Source organism: Plecotus auritus (genome assembly GCF_963455305.1).
Source record: "Plecotus auritus genome assembly, chromosome: 8".
Lineage (NCBI taxonomy): Eukaryota > Metazoa > Chordata > Mammalia > Chiroptera > Vespertilionidae > Plecotus > Plecotus auritus.
In genome coordinates, this window is record NC_137782.1 from 63,342,790 (window position 1) to 63,360,170 (window position 17,381).

A 17,381-nucleotide genomic window follows, 5' to 3' on the forward strand; every position below is an offset into this window, starting at 1 on the left:
TTTTTTACATCCTAGCAAATGACACTGAGTTTCAGGGTCCATTTAGAATACATTTATTTTAAAACGTATATTTAACTGTATTATGTGTAAACATATATTCATTTACTTGTAAAAGGAGTCCATTTAAAGACCAGTACCAGTGTCAATCTCAGATAGGAGATGGGGCAGATGTGACAAATATCGGGAGCTGATCCTCACATGAATGTCATCTGTGAGACGTGGAAACACCCTCAGCACAGTCGACATACAAGTGACCATGGGACACAGGTGCACGCAGACATGGACAGACACCATGTCTTTTCACAGACAAAGCTCCACAGCTGGATACCAGCATCTGCACAGATGCCCCCGGCCGCCCGGATCCTTAGGCCATTTATACTGACACCTTCTCAAAACTGCACATTCTGGAACCCGTCTGGCACAGCTGTCCCCCTCCCCCCCCCCGTCCCTGCCCTCCCCACTCCAGCATAGACACACCTGTTCACATCCCTCTTGGCTTCAAACACTTACCTGTGGCTAACATTTCCTGAGCACTTACTTTGTGCCAGGCCCTGTGCTAAGCACTTTTCATTATTTAATTAATTTAATCCTGAAGAAACCCTGCTGAAGTCAGTACTATCATTATTCCCATTTTACCGGTGAGGAAATGGAGGCTCAGAGTGAAGTGAACTTGCCCAGGGCACACAGCAGTGAGGAGGCAGAGCCAGGATTGGGACCGAGGCAGGTGGCTCCAGAATTCCAATCCCCAGCTCTGTCTCCTGACTTGCCAGGTGGCCTTGGGCCAATTGTTCCACTTCTCTGAGCCTTAGTCTCTGCATCTGTGAAATGAGGACAGTCCTCATCTCTCTCAACTGTTTTGTGAGGATTAAAGGAGGTGACGTAAGCAGGACGCCTGGGAGCCTGCTGTGTCATTGGCTCCCTCAAGTTACCAAGATTTGGGGGCAACTAAGGTGGGTGGGGAGAACTTTGCCACTTGCTAAACTGTGTAACCTTGGGCAAGGGAGTTGACTTCATTGTGCCTTAGTTTCTTCATCTGTAAAGTGGGGATGGCGATGTTGCTCTCTTATCAGGTTATTGTGTATTACATGAGATGGTACAAGTAAAACCCTGAGCATGACATTCAGCAGGTATTCAATATATGCTCAGGCCTGCTCCAAGACTGTGACCAGCTTCCCTCAGACCCCAAGCTGGTCTTAGACCCCAAAACCCACCAAAGGGGAAGAAAAGCCACACGTCGATTTGCTACAAATAATGAGGTCAAAACATTAGATGTTTGTAATGGCCTTTCTCCTGTTTATTGCCAAGGTCCCAGCCCAGGCCTGCCCACTTCACTTCTTGTTAAAGGAAGCAGCCAGTGGTGATAGGGGCCAGGCTCCGGTCAGGGGCTCCTCCACGGTGCACAGCCCATGGTGGTGTGTGGGCATTGGCAGCTGAATCCTGTCCTGGTCAGTCCAGATTCAAGTCCATCACTAGGGCGTTCTGGCAGGAGATAAAGGGTCAGGTGTAGATGGGTGGAGCAATGATGGGGCCACCCAGTGCAGAATGGGATAGACCAAGCCGTGGCCAGGAAATGGAAGCCAGCGTTTGAGAGCAGAGGATGAACGAGACTCGCCCTATGATCCTTCACCTCTCTAAGCTTCCATTTTCTCAATGGCCAAGTGCAGACAAGCACCCCTTCCTCCCAGATTGGAGAGACAGAATGCGCGAAATGCACATTGAATGCTCTTTGTACAATGCTTGGCATGGAGTGAAAAGCTAATATTTATTGAGTGCTTACTGTATACCTTTAGATGAATTATCTCAATGAATCATCACAACAGTTCTCAGGAGCAAGTACCCATATTATCATCCCCATTTTCAGCACAGAAAAATCTAGGCATAGAGAAAGGTGAGGTAATTTGCCTGAGAAGGCAGGGAAAGAGAGTGGCAGAATTCACATTTCCTTCTAGGGACTCCCTGGCCAAGAGGGGCCAGGTTCTGAAGGGGGTGAGGGGGCACTGCGCAAGGGATTGGCAAGATAGTATTGATGGCCACAGCCTTCCTCAGCCCTGCTCCCTCCAGGATGAGAGAGGCAGGCTTTTGCTCCTCACTCATTGGCCAAAAGTGTTGACTGACATGGCCTTCCCCAGTTCCTTTCCTTACCTCTGCTATGTCCAGCTCTGCCAGGTTGTAATTCATGTCCAGAAAGTCTGGAAGTGGAAGTCCAACTTGGAGCACATCTGAGAAATACAGTAAGAGTCATTTCAGCCTGATTACTCTGCAGTTAATTAAGGAGTGGATGCCTGGAGCAGAGGAGTGGGAAATAGTGCTGTGATTGATTCATGATGTCTGCCAGCTGCACAGGCATAGAGAGCATAGGCCAGATCACTCTGGATTTACATCCCAGGTCTGGGTTAAGATCTAACTCCTGGTGTGGGTTCAAGAATCAAGTGTCCAAAATTATGGGAGGTGCCTTTGTCTGTAGACAGGTGACGTTAAGATTACATTAACCTCAAAGATTCAGCAATGATCATCCATTCCCTGTTAGCCTCCCCCATCTGGGGCCAGTGGAGGGGCTTTAAGACCACCAGGTGGCATCCTTTCCTGCTCAGAGTGCTTCTGGGCACCAGCAAAATCAACGCCTGTTGGAGCTCTCACCATTGACAGCCGGGATGTAGGCTTCTCGAAGAAAATCAGTGATAAAGCCAGTCAGTTTTTTCTCCTGGTGGAGAGAAAGAAAGAGAGAAAATACCCACATCCCATCGTTCAATTCAATTCAACAAAATTTTCAACCCTCTCTCCAACTGGGTCTGGGGACCACAGGAATGAATATTAGAGACAGCAAATAATTTGTCCAGCTAACATCAAAACTGGGCCTGACCCTGTTTAACTGTAGGCTGATGCCTTTCACCTCTGCTTAGTCCCATTCAGGTGACATGTGGGCCTTGGGTCATGGTCCAGGCACGGGGGAATTCAGGAGACACTGGGTGGCCTGTGGACCCCATTCCTGCACCTACAGAAAATTTTGATCATTCATTCCGTTTCCCCATCTGTGAAAATATAGTATAACAGCACCTACTCACATGGCTTCAATGAATTTGGGTAAAGCACAGAGTAAGTGTTCAGTAAGGACTATGGTCGGGATTATTATTTTTAGCACCTATTGGGTCAGGTTCTGTGTTGGGCTCTGAGGCTACAGAGACTAATAAAAAGAGCACCTGGGTCATCCGAGTCAGCTCAGGCTGCTGCTATGCATGACAATGTTTTTTAAATCAATCGAAAGTGATGTCCAATTTTTTTACCCAGAAAAGAAAACAGGGACTCAGAGGCTAATTGGCTTTCCCAAGGTCAAATAGCAAGTCGGGATCCCCAAGTCCCACAGGGACCTGCTCTATTTACTTTGCCTCCATTTCGAGGCCGGTCCCTGCAGTCCCAAGGGAGAATAAGCCCAATCTTGCCAGACTAGGCAATAACACTTGGGACACTTACCTTGAAGGCACCAACTGATGAGGTCTCCCGGGACAGGCTCAGTAATCTGTGCAGGAGAAAGAAACAAAGTGGGGAGAGGGCAGTCAGAACCACTGCCCCTGGCCCTGGAGAAAGGGGATCTCAAACACCCCACCCCACTCTCATGCAGAGGTTTCCTCTATGCCTTCCTATCAGGTGTTTGTACGTCTGTGCTTGCATGCTACCTTTGATGGGGTGCTCACTACCTTTCATTATAGCCCATTCTGTTTCCCACAAGCTCAAGCCACTGCCTCCTCTCACTGGTCCTGACTCTTCCCTCAGGGACCCCAAGTCATGTCTATTGCTTCTTCCCAAGGCCACGTATGCAGAGATTTGCAAGCCAACTAATTAGTCCCAAATCCTTGAAAGACACAGAGTTAGGACCCCACCCCCCACCCAGCTCATCCCCTGGACAATCTCTAATATGCACTAATACATGTTGGCACCAGAACAGACCATGCGATGGTCATCTGGTGGCTTTATCATCCCAGCATCTATTCTCTACTCCAGTAACAGGTGCTCCATTTTCTACTCTTATTCCAAGACCTTCAGGTGGGGCTGAATTCAGCCTAAGCACATGAATCAGACCTGGCTAATCAGAGCATTCCAATCAGAGCAGTGTGGTGATTGGCTTAGGGTTGGTCATGAGCTCCATGGTAGACCAATAAGAAGCAGCCTTGGTAATTTTGTTAGAACTATTGAACAAGAAGCCTCTCTTGATGTTAGGGTCACTTTGCCATCACCTGGGGAGAGACTGCTTGAGAATTCAGCCAACAAAGTGGACAGCAAGGGCCAAGGGAGGAATGAGACAGATTCTTGAGGACTTCATTTGCATACCTAGATCTAGCCATTCTGGAAAGCAAGTCTGCCTCTAGAATTTTCAATTACATAAGCCAAGAGATTCTCTTTGGAGCTTAAGTCAGTTAAAGTTGGAATTTTCTCTTGCAACTGAAAGAAGCCTGGCCTAATGCAAGTCAGATGAAAGATTAAAGCAAATACAAAAATGAATGAACAACTAATAGTACAACTAGAATGTTGAAGTGGAATAATGAAAGTAATTTAGGTAGCCAGTGCCTAACACGTAGACAGAGCTCTAAAAATGTTGCTGCTATTTGCCTAAGAAAAAGCTGCCTGGAGGAGTTATCATTTGAGCTGGGCACTGATAAATGGCCTTTGGACAGTATGGACCAAGGCTTATTAAATGAAAAAAGGAACATGGTCTCACCATCAGAGCCACTGTCAAGAGCCTAGTGGAATGGCCTGGCCAGTGTGGCTCAGCGGTTGAGCGTCAACCCAAGATGTTTCCAGTTTGATTCCCAGTCAGGGCACATTCCTGGGTTGCCAGCTCGATCCCCAGTGTGGGGCATGCAGGCAAAGCTGATCAGTGATGTTCCTGTCTCATTGATGTTTCTATCTCTCTATCCCTCTCCCTTCCTCTCGCTCTAAAATTATATATATATATATATAGCAGTGGTGAGAGAATTTGAGAAGAGCCTTGAGTGCCAAGCTAAGATCTGAGAGGAGATCATTTAGACAATGGGGAGTCATTGAGGGTTCTGGAGTAAGAATAGTGAGCAGATTGACCTGACAGTGTGGCCTATGCTGGATGGATCAGAGAAAGACCCTGGAGCAGGGAAACAAATGGTGCTGGTAATACCAAGGATGCCAGAGTTGGCAGCAGACGCATACCTGTTCAGAGAGGTGGTCATGTGCAACCGGTTCTCACGCACTGAGTACTGAATTTTCAGGTTGAAGTGCTGGCATGAGGGGAAGCAGGGAGAAGGCAGTGAGCCCCCATCAGGGCTGGCAAAACCAGAAGTTTTACCACTTCCCCAACACCACACCACTGCCAAGACAGCAGTGGTCTTCCTCTCTGCCCATCCCATCTTCAGGAACTGAGCCCAGCAGTCTCCCCGTGACCCCAGCCCCGGCTGCTCATCCTTCCCTGAACCTAGCCCAGGACAGCACCCTCAAAAATACCTGGCGTGTTTGTAGATTCCTGTGCACCTCATGTAATTTCTCCAGGCTTTTGCACATCCTGTAACCTCTGCCTGGAGTGCCCTCCATCACCAGCCCAACCCCTTTCCTGGCCAGTTCCTGCTCAACTTTCAACTGCCTGCTTAGGTGTCACCTCCTCTGGGAGGTCCTTTGTGATTTCCTCTACTGGATTTGGAATCTCTCCAGGCTCCCACAGTCCCCAGGTTAAGCCCTTCACTGCCCTTATAAATGTTAATGGATGCTGAAGGGAGGCATAGGGTGGAGAGGAGAGGAAAAGGAAGGACTAAACTATTGACCCTCCATTTGTTGATCTTTCTAGCCATTCAAAGTTTCAATGGCAGAGCCAAGGATCAGACATCAGGTGACAAAGTCTGGGAAGTTAGGACCACACAATTGAGATGAACAAAGAACCCATCAGTTCGCTACTTGGCTATCAACTAAAATCCCACCTTCCAAGAGGTTAGGCTTAAATAGGGAAGAGATTCCACTCACAGCTTCCAGGAGAAAGAGGGACACAGGAGCCTTGCCCCGCCGCCGCCGAGCTGCGAACATCTCCAGGGTGCCATGGAGGTGCAGTAGGCTCTTACCTGTCTCCATGGTGACCTTGGGGGGCTTGTTTATCCTAATCTGAGTCACCAAGGGCTTTGGCTTGGGATAGGCCTCAGCCACCTACAGAAACCAGGAAACTCCCCTCAGAGCCAGCCCTCAGACTGATGGCTTCCGTTGAAACCAGGAGTCTGCCATGAACTAGGTGATTCCACCTTGGGCACAGGAAGTACAACATGCAAAGGCTGGGATGTGTCTATAAGGAAATAAAAGGAACAAACCAGACAATCTGGCTGTTTCTATATTGACACAGAAAGTACAACGTACACATTAGGACCCAAAGAGTATTTTCCGTCCGAATGATTCCACCCTGGACAAGGGAGATGAGCATTGAAAAGCTGCCTCCCCAGTTCCTTGTCCCTTTGACTAGAGGAGAACAGGGCAGAGCAGGAAGTGGTGATCATGGGTATTCGGGGCACTCACTTCAGGGATGAAGCCAGACAGTGTCTTAGTGGTTTGTGGGGGCAGCTCACCAACCTACAAAATGCAAGTCAAGTTTAGGATTACTGAAGCCTTCCTTAACCCATCCTAACAACCATCTCCTCTGACTTAATAAGGTGTGCCCTCTGAAGGTCCCTTCATCAAAACACTTGTTACTCTGTGATTAAGTAGATAATGAGCTCCTGGGTAGCCCAGACTGTGGCTTACACATTCTGATACCCATAGTTCTTGGTACATGGTGAAATACTGAGAAAATGTTGGGTGAAAAGGCAGGCAGATAGAAGGAAATGAGAAGATGTAATGGGGGGAATGAATGGATGGATAGATGGATGGGGGAAATGGACAAAGAGAGGAGTGAGTGAGTGGGTGGGAGGATGCATGGATGAAGAATGTTTATATAGGAGAATGAATAATAGATGATGAGCAGGTGGATGGGTAGGTGAAAGAATGAAAAGAATAATGAATAGAAGGGTGGGTGGATGCAAAGATGGTGGAAAGGTATGATAAATGGATGAAAGAATGGATGATGTATGGATTAATGTGCATGAGGATGGATGGGAAGGTACATGGATGGATGGTGGGTACATGGATGGGAGGATGAATGGATGGATCAGAGGGGATGGATGAATGAGTAGATGGTGGTTACATGGACAGAGATGGTGGGTGGCAGGGTTAACTAATGACAGAAACCTAAATCAGTTCAGGCATCTCCCTGTCCTAGCATTGCCCACAACCCCAGGATAATTCTAAGAATGGGCACATCAGACAGGGACTGTCATTACAGGGGGCGTGGCACTGTACAGCTCACCATGGTATCCTGGATGTTCAAATCAAAGGACTTCTGCAGAAGGGCAAGCTCTGCTGTGAGGAAGGCAGCTGAGAGCAGCAGCTGTGAAGAGCCTTCAACATAATCTTCGGGGAACTCTGGGGCCTCCCCGTCATCAGCAAGCTGGATGGTGTTGCCCTCTTGCTGCTGTACCACAGGCTGTGGGACAGCAGAAAAGAGACCGTCAGCCTTGGCCATGAGGGACTGTGGCTAAGGGTGAGTCTCAGTTCTCCAAACTAATGGCACTCAAGCCAGCCCTAAGTCAGCAAGCCATCAGCTATTAGAGTCAGAGCCCAACCCTCCCAGGGTACAGGTGGGTAGACAGAGGCTGATAGGATAGGGAAGTCAGTCACTAAACCACTGGCGGTTTCTCCTAAGATTACTTAAGTAACCTCAGTTAATCTAACTTTGACTGTCTGAGCCCTCATTTATGCAGAACATATTTTCTGTTTTATTCTCAGAAGAAAGGGTAAGTGGAAAATAATACAGGGCCTGTAAGAAACACGCTGGAAGGAGACTTAGCAGGGAGATAACTTCTTGGGATTTTTCTTCCCTTCCTTAAAGATACATCTCACCTAGTCACCTGCAGCTCTGGAAACGTGGGTGAGGACCCACCTCAGCCCCCAACTTATGGTGGGACCCTAGCTAAGCCTTGCCTCCTCCCAGGCCTCAGTGTCCCCGTCTGTACAATTGCAGGGTACAGCTGGGTGAGCCACTCATTGGGAGAAGCAGACAGCTTTGGGAGAAGGTGTGAGAGTGGAGTCAGCAGTCCAGGGAAATCAGCTAAGGGACTCAGGGTTCAAGTTGAGAGCAGAAAGAGGGAAAGGACCCTAGTGTCAGGAAATACTTGCATAGGTGAGCCTGGTCTGCAAGGACCACAGCCCCAGACAGCCCCCACCACTCAGGCCAGTGAACTTGAGACCCCAGGCCTCTGGTGACCCCGGTGCTTACACTGAAGTCCACTTGGATGTAGCTGGCTGTGGTGGACGGTATGGATGTCAGGATATACTTCACGGTGCCCATCTGGCCTATGGGCATGGGGGCTGTGTGAAGAGGAGGTTGCATTTAGAAAGGCACCAACCCGGAAGCAGCTCAAGAAGCCAGCATCAGCCAACCTCCACCTGAGCTTGACCTACGTGCCAGGAATCCTGGCCCTCTGTGTGACCCAAGGCAAATTATTTAGCATCTCTGGGCCTCAGTAATTTCATCTGTAGGATGGAGGCAATGGGCCTAACCTGGAAAACCATGCCCACTCCCATCACTCTGCAGGCACAGAGCTTGAGAGTTTACCAAGGGTTGTCACAGCTCAGTTCTCAACACAAAAGGGTGGGGTTAGGATTATCAGCTCTGTTTTACAGATGAGCAAACTGGGGCTTGTAGGAGTGAAGTGACTTGTCCCAGGCCACACTGCTGGGCACATAAACCCACCATCTTCATTCCCAGCTGTTGGGCTTTCCTCTACCCAACACTGCAGAGTCCTGTGAATCCCAAGATGAGGGAGGCAGCAGATGCTCTTGGCAAAGGAAAAGAGGTATCACAACTTTCCTGGGGATTACTATTCAGATTGCAGGGTGTAGATAGCCCACAATGGCTGCTGTCCTTGGAGTCTGGGGTGATGGATAGAATAATGGATGAAGAGCTAAGAGGCAAGGACCCCAGAGTCCCTCAGGGTCTCAGGCTTCCCATCTGGACAGTTGGGGGATAGACAGACATCATTACCTCAGACCTCCTCTAGTCCCAAGGCTGGGCTAGGAGCAGGCACTTGAATGGGAAGTGGGGCATCAAAGTCTGCCCATCCTGATGTCCCCATGTGGGAGCAAGGCATGGCTAGGACCACTCACCATTCATGTTGGCCCACTTCTTGTTTACATACACCAGGACTGCATCAATGGCTGGACACATCTGGAAGCAGAGAAGGTGCTGGGATAAAAGGACCACTGTGTGGAGGACCTCACTCTTCACAGATGAATGGTACTCCATGAGGCATCCCAAAAGCCCTGGTGGTACAGGGACTGGAGAGGCAACCGAGGCCACAGTTACATGGAAAGTCAATGGTAGAGCTGGGACTAGAATCCATATCTCCTGACCCCAGCCTGCAAAAATCAGTGAGGACTCATGTCCCAGTGATTAGTAATCTGGGCAGGGTTGGCAAGCTGTAATGTGCAGGCTCTCTTTTCTTTCTCCTGTGCTCACGGCAGACATCACTAGATGATCACAGCACTGTCTCCTGCTGAGCCAGCCATAGCCTCAGAATCCTCCTCAGCCACTATCAGCCAATCAGGGTCAGCACCTGAGATAAAATCACCTGCCAGCCCTGGTCTAAGCACTCCCGTGGATGAAGGGAGGCATGCGGCCCGCTGGCCGCGAGTTTGACATGCTTGGGGTAGAGGCTTGCTCTGGGCACTCACCAGGCCAGGGAGAACTTTGTGTAGGGTGCTGTCCAGGAACTTGTTGACAACATTGGGCATCATGCTGGTCACAGAAAATGGGGACAGGGGCACAACATCAGGAAATTAGGCCAGGACAAACACGGGCATGGCTAAGGAAGTGCCATGGCTCAGGAAGTGGGTGCTGAGCTGGGTGGCAATGTGAACCCAGCCTTCCTCCCCAGCTGCAGACCCCCTCACTTGCTAGGCAGGTTGGTCTTCACGCTGACCAGGATGACCTCACAGCCCTCGCTCTTGAATTTGGGGAGGCCTGTCTCCTCGTCCTGCAAAATCCGGTTGGTGGCTGTGATGTTCAAGACCACAATGATCTCCATGTTCTTACCCATGAAGCTGGAAGAGAGGGTAGGCAGGCATCATGGGCATATCTGCCACGATGGCCACTATCCTTATCTCCTCTTTGCCTGCATTCTCTGCAGCTCTGGAAGGGGGAAGGGGTGGGGGACCACCCACACAGGACAGAAAAGGGGATGGGACCTGCCCAATGTCACAAAACCAGTCTTTACTCTTTACTCTTGCTTTGGTAAACTCTTACACATCCTTCAAAACCCTGCTCAGCTGACATAATCTCCAAAAAGCTTTTTCTGATCCCTTCATCTTGCCAATGCTTCCTCTGTCCTGGGTTAATCATTCAATATGTGATCATCTGTGCTCAGGTCTGGTTCCCATCAGAGGTAGGAATCAAATTTGCATCATCTTAAACCACAGCATCCAGATGATAAACAGTAGGTACTCAATAAATGGGCATGTAAGACTGAGACGAGGGCACCTCCTCTCCTCCCCTGCCATGCTCACCTTTTGCCTGTGATGGTCATGCCGGTGGATACACACTGGAAGATGCCCACCCCTGGTGTGAAGCTCAGTGTGATGACAGGAAGCTGCACATCCTTCACCTTCATACTGGGAGGGACAGACATCCACAGCAATGACAAGTGGACAGGTGAGACCTTGCTAGCTGCTCAATCCACTCCTCCACCACCTTGCTTGGGAGTTCTTAGGTAAGTCCCCTCTCCCATGTCATAGGGATAAGCCTGCCTTGTGGGGCCATTATGAAGCAAACAAAAAGCTGGCCATGAGCCCATTTGCACACAGAGAGACACCTGGCTGACTGTGTGACCTTGGGCTACACCTTTCCCTTCTCTGAGCCCCCGTTTCCCCATTGGCACAATGGGGAGGTTTGCTAGGATCAGGGTTTCTCCCCCTCAGTACTATTGACCTCTTGTGCAGGATAATTCTGTGTTGTGGGGAGCTGTCCTGTGCATTGCAGGATGTTTAGTAGCATCCCTGGCTTCTACCCATGAGAGGCCTCAGAGGCACCTCCCTACCCCCACCCCAGCAAGTCATGACAACCAAAAATGTCTCCAGACATTGGTTGAGAACCACCAGTCTGAGGTTTGGGATAACAGGGATGTGGCATGTCTACCTTTACCTGCCCATCCTGAGCTTTTGGCAGACATTGCTAAGTGATCACAGTCCTATTTCCTGCTCAGTCCAGAGAGTGCCTCCCCAGTACATCATTCCAGGCAGCCCCTACCAATCAACTCTATATGGCACTTGCAAAGGAACCGACCCTGTCATTAGAAGGTTGTTGATACCTTTCCAGCTTTGCCATTTGAGGGTTTTCTTTCAATTGCGCATGCTTTCAGTGAGCTCCTGCTGCAGGCAGGCAATTGGAGTCTGACTTTCAACCTCACTTCCTCCTCCCAATGACCCTGCTCACAACAGAGCAGGAATTGTCCTCAGTGGATGACTGTGGAGACTGAGACCCAGGCAGGAGCAGTGACGTGCCCAAGGTCACAGAGCAAGCCAGCAACAAGGCAGGGAAGAGGCCCCACACCCTGCACTAGCTGTCCCACCTGCCTTCTCAGGTCCTGGCACGGCATTCCTCACCACTTCTGCCCTGGCCATCACCCCCCACACACAAAGCCCCTGCCCTACTCACTCAGTGATGCCCTTGATGGGTTTCACTCCCGGACGTTTCTTGCCTGCCTCAGCTGCCATCTTCTCCAGGATATGACTCTCGTCCATCGCACTCTGGACCTCTGGAAAGGGGCAGGATCTGAAGAGACACTCAGCTGGGCTCCTCACTGCTTCCCTGCCCAGGGCCAATTTCTCTGGCATCCTCGGCCCAGGCCACTTACAAGGGGCACCACTATGTGCCGCACAGTCACTGTGCCCCACTCAGAGCTGGGGTTCCAGGGACCCAGAGATGTGTCATGTCATGCCCTCCTCAAGCCTCCTGGAGAAGACCGAGTCACTTGTCAAGGGACCTAGAACAAGTCACCCCATTTTGCTTATAAGTGTATTATGAGGATCATAGGATGCTCGAGGCCATGCAAACATGAGCAACCACTGTGTACTTACTACTTACTCCCTGTCCCACTGACCTCCCACCCCAGCCTCCCACCTGGGCCACCAGCTCACCGTGGTTCAGGACGTCCATGCCCAACCGCAGCAGCGCCCCAGGCTCAGCCCGTGTGCAGGTCAGTAGGCCACAGAGTGCCAGACACAGGATCTGCAGCATAGCTCCACCTGGGCCACAGAGCCTGGATTGGGTGCAGCCCACCAGGCCCTGGAGACCTCCCAAGCTCCAGAGCAGATCGGCCCCTGGATGAGCTCCAGGGTCCAGGAGCCTTGGGAATCTGCCAGCTAAGCAAACTTCATTACCGCCTTCCAGAGGGGTCAGAGTGTCCAGATTAAACACAGGACCTCTGGAGTCACCCCCTGCAGGTCACTTCCCTCTCTAAGCTTCAGTTTCCTCGTCTGTGGGCATGATACATTCTGACCAGCCTGCACTATGAGGTTGCTGGAGGTTCAGCTGCAGTTTTTCATGAGTTCAAATGTGGCTCAGTTCCAGGCAATGCTGCGGCCTTGAAGGGGATTCCAACCTGGTCTGACTCAGGGAACCCCCTTCCCCCCACCTCAACGCTACAGCCAATGGCATCCCCCACTTCCTCCAGCTCTCTCTCACTTCCAGACATCTCAGCTCAGAGCCCCTTAAGGCCTCTTGAGACATGCCTTTACCAATAAGGAAATTGATACACATACCCAGGGTCTCACAGCCAGTGAGTAGAGAGCTGGGTGAGGTCTTCCCAACCCAGACCCTTCAAAGTTCCCTTTCCACCCCAAACCCCCAGAAATCCCTTTCTCCTACTTACCAAGACCTCAAATTCTCCCAACCAGAGGCCACGTGTTTGGTTCAGGTTTGAGCTGTGGATGAAAAGAACCAAGGAGGGGCCACAGGGCCTGGCCTGTGTCACCCAGAGAGGGAGAGCTCCAGCTGGGCCTGCTGACAGCAGCTCAGGCCCCACTGCTCCATGAACAGAGATGGGTGCCTACTTTGAGCTCATGCACTCATTCATTCATTCATTCACTCACTCATTCAACTCACATTTATTGAATGTGACAGGCAGACCAGGCTACAAGGTAGACATGGCAGAGATAGTCCTAATCCTCCTGAATCTTAAAGAGAAGCAATAGAATGGGATACAGTGTGTGTGCCGAGGGGGCGGGGCATTGAGGTGAGCAGAGAAGGACTCTGTGAAGAGGAGATATTTAGGCTGAGACTAAAGGATAAGAAGCAGCCAGCATTTAAAAAGCCAGGGCAGACCATTCAAGCCCGCAATCAATATTTGCTCAATGAAAGTATATGTTTCTCTCTTGTCCCATTTATTTTTAAACGTCTATCTTGGTTTGAAAATAAGCAATCTTGGTGTTTCCTCAACCCCTATGAATACACATTTGTGCCATGGGAATGTGCCAGGCCATATGCATGCCCAGTGTCAAATCTCTTTGAAAATCATACCTGGAGGGACAGTGAAGTTCAGTGCCAGGGGAACAGAGCTGGGAGGGGCCTGGTGAAGGTCTCCTCTAGCCCCAGACAGATCTCCCAGTTTGGAAGGCTGAACCCAGAGGCTTGAACACCACCCCCGCCCCACTGTTTCCAGGCCAGAACTGATGCCAGGCGTTAAGGCCATTCTGGGCGGGGTTCCTTGCCCTCTTAAAATACTAAGTGGCTTGGGGTGACATGGTCGGGTAGGGCTTCCTGAGACGGCCTGTGTCCGGGTTTTGTTTCTGACGGTGCTTGTGCTTTTGCCTACGCTGACCCTCCCTCTTGGAAGGCCCTCCCCCACCACCCATAATCTGCTGATCCCTCAAGTCTGAATTTCAGCCTTTGCTTCCCCACCAGGAAGCTTCCCCTCAACCCTCCCACTGCCCCCATCCTCAGGATCACAGTTTGCACCTGACTGTATACCTAATCCATTCTACCCCCAAATGAGTGCTTCCTGTTGTCCACACCAGCACTCTTTGCTTAACATTTTCAGATGCTCCTAGATGCACCAAACCTCCCCTTCATCCCCACATCCCTACCCCGTCGCCCCAGCTCAGCTCTGAGCTCCTACAAAGCAGGGCTTCTCTGGTCTTCCCTCGGCCTCCGATGGAGCTCCAGGAGGCCCCTCAGATCTGCTGTCACATTGATCTTGCCCGTCCTACAAAACCTAAAGATTGCAAGGTCCAGTGGCTTCCTGGCAAGTGGGGAGCCCTGGCTGAGGATCAGGACATAGAACTAAGCCCTGGCCCTGACACCCACTTGCTTGCTTGCTGTGCGATCTCAGACAAGTCCCTTCCCTTCTCTGGGCCTCAGTGTTCTCACCTGTAAAATGAAAGCGCTGGCTGAGACACTCTCCGGGGACCGTGCCACAGGTGGGGCCTGTCCTTACCTTGCTGGGTCTGGGGACGTCCTGCAGATGACTGACCCCTGCTTCTGGATCCCAGGAAGAGGAAGCCCTTATATTTGGGAGCCTGATTAGCTGCTTGAATAATGAAGGGTTTAATAAGGCCCAGATAATTATCTAGAGGCCTGAAGAATAGGAGCCCTGATGCTCACGTGACCCTTTAATCTGTTCCAATGTAAATAGCACGGAGGACGGTTGGGAAGCCTAGGTGGCTACAGGAGGGCAGGCGCTGACGGGGGGCATGAGGGGGAGATGGAGTGGTCCCAGGAGCACGTATCAGGGCTCACCTGTTCCCTCCCCTAGACCCAGTGCCTCCCACAAGTCTGGGCACACAGTTGGTACTCTTACATTCCTTCCACAAACATTTATTGAGCACCTACTGTGTGCCAGGCCTATGCAGGGCTGTGGGGTTGCTTCAGTGAACAGGCAGTTGAGGTTCTTGTCCTGAGAGGGCTCCTAGCAACAACAGGGGGAGGTGAGCACTCTGCAGGTCACCAACCACAAAGCCAGGTCATTTCTGGGGAGGTGGAAGCCATTGAGCCAGGGGGATGGTGGGAAGGGAAAAACGGGGTTATCATCGGAGCCAAGGGCCTCTGAAGCAGGGGCTGTTGGAGCTGATGTCTGAGGGTGAGCAGAGCCAGCTCTGCAAGGCAGGGGAAAGGTGTTTCGGGAGGGGGCCATCAAGTGCAAATGCCTGGCAGGGATAGGCTGGACCATCAGGCCTGTGCCCCCTCTGAGACTCACAAGGGGCACAAGGAGCTACTTGTCTGGTGGGGCAGCTTCTGGAGGAGATGCCAGGTGATAAATGCCAGGGGCTGGGGAGCTCCTCTCAGTGTCCAGAGCTGAAGGGCAGTGAAGGCTGGGTGGCTCCATGCCACATACAGAGCTGGGGCTGGAACCCAGGCCAGGGGTGCCCAGCCTCTACTCTGCTCTCCATGAAGCCCTTAGGAGGCCTGGCTGGGGTACTTTAAAGGGGGGCTTCTGAATGGCTGGGGTTTTCCTCATCCACCCACAGGGAGCCCCCAGGTCTGAAAGACTGAGGAAGCTATTGTGCCCCTGGGGCCACTGAGGCAAGGTCCTGCCTGAGGTCAGCGGGGCTGAAACCAGGGTTGGGACCGGGGAAGAGGACCCAGGTTGGCCCAGCCAGTCTGCATCCTGACCTGGGCCCTGAGCTGGAGCAGCAAGTCTACAGACAGCATTGGTTTATCCCGGCGGATCCTCACCCAACCCTCCTGCTGCATGCAAATCTACCCAGGGTGCCTCTGCTCATCTGGCCCCTCCCGGCCTCCTCCCAGAGCCATCCTGGTATTGGGGGGTGAGGGAGAGCAGGACGGATATGGGGTAATGGGAATCTGGAGAGACCTACTTGCGTGGGTTCAGGGATCTGTGTGGCCCACTCCCTCAACTTCTCTGGGTGTTGTTGTATCCTCTTTATAATGAGGGGGCAGAGTAACAATAGCAATTCCGAGCAGGAAAAGGACAGGCATGCCATTCTCCCTTATCCTAAATTCGAAGTTAAGTGGTCCAACCACGTTCCAATGGCCAGACATAAACAAAATTATTTTAAGGAAACAGAGTCTTTCCTGGGGCCCAGATGAGATCCCTCTGTAACCTGGCAGCCTCAGCCCAGGCACAGCCTTTCCCCATGCAGCCCTGGGGAACAGAGACCACACCCCCACCCCTGGCCCACCCCCTGTGTCGGTGCCCCTGCGTGTCACACACAGAACAGATGCTAAAACAAGCACAACCCCCACCGGTCCCCAGGGCTCCTCCCTCTCCACCCCCACCCCCCTGCCCTTGCACCTGCTCTCTGAAGGTCTTAGCCGCCCATGGTCTGCCCAGCAGCCATGGGCCAGCTCCAACCAGGCCAAACAGCAAACTTCTCTGCTCTCCAGGAGGCTGAACAACACCCTCTCCAGGGAGGTCTGAGCCCTTCCAAGTTTTTCCTTCCTGGGTTCTCTCCCTCAGCTCTTGAGTCCCATACAGTTTCCTTCTAGCTTAGAGTTACTCTTTTCCCATAGTTCCTCATTCTTCATACTAAACGTCCCCTGTATAAGCTATGTGATTTCTAACTGAATGACTGAGTCATGTCCCTTAGGGACTAGGCCAGCTCTCTTTCCACAGACCACAGCTTCCTTCTGGGCACAGAGCGCGACTCTGGTGCTTCACCCCCTCCTCCTAAAAGTACATTATACAACAGAGCACATCATGTTGTGTAATATGCAAACAAAGACCTAGCTGGTTGGAAAAAGTGATTGAATAAATGAATGACAGGATAGATGAATGAATGAATCGACAAATGGATGGGTGGGTGTATGGATTGAAAGGTGGGCAGATGAATAGATGGAAGGAAGATTGGATCATTGGTCTGACTGCTTAATAGATGGACCTTAAATATTGAGCTCATGATCTTTTTATAGGTTGTTACTACCTTTATGGGCTGGGTCTGTGTTAGGGCTGTAGGCAATACAATCCTTAAGGGCCATTCGTAAGTTTCCCGCCACAGGAGAAGAAGGACCAGGAAAAACTTGCTGGACACCAGGAGTCAGGCCATGCAAGGATTGGAAACTGTCTTGAAGGAACCTGATTGCACACCTGCATTCCATCCGCCTTCCAAGCCCACCAGCTCAGCCCCCAGACCCACTGACACAAGTTTCCCACAAGTGACTGCATAGAAGGATGAAACTCCAGCTCTGGGGTGCTGCCAGCATGGACCCAGTGTCCCCTGGCCCAGTGCTGTGCAGCCCTTCCCTTTGGGTGTCCCATCCCTCAGCCCCTTCCCTTAAATAAATTCAATTTTCTTTCATCACTGACTGAGATGGCTATTTAGCCTGCCCGCGTGCA

The 17,381-nt window shown here is 51.2% G+C and overlaps 1 protein-coding gene across 1 annotated transcript; it reads right to left on the reverse strand.

Moving 5' to 3' along the window:
- Window positions 1–1,446: 1,446 nt before the first annotated feature.
- Window positions 1,447–12,325, reverse strand: BPIFB6 (BPI fold containing family B member 6; the record flags this gene model as incomplete). Its single annotated transcript, XM_080684898.1, has 15 exons — window positions 1,447–1,479; window positions 2,035–2,219; window positions 2,638–2,701; window positions 3,469–3,514; window positions 5,176–5,243; window positions 5,977–6,153; window positions 6,514–6,567; window positions 7,340–7,516; window positions 8,309–8,400; window positions 9,199–9,259; window positions 9,766–9,829; window positions 9,985–10,134; window positions 10,597–10,701; window positions 11,744–11,843; window positions 12,226–12,325. 15 exons carry the CDS (start codon window positions 12,323–12,325, stop codon window positions 1,447–1,449), a joined length of 1,476 nt encoding a protein of 491 aa, XP_080541024.1.
- Window positions 12,326–17,381: the final 5,056 nt, after the last annotated feature.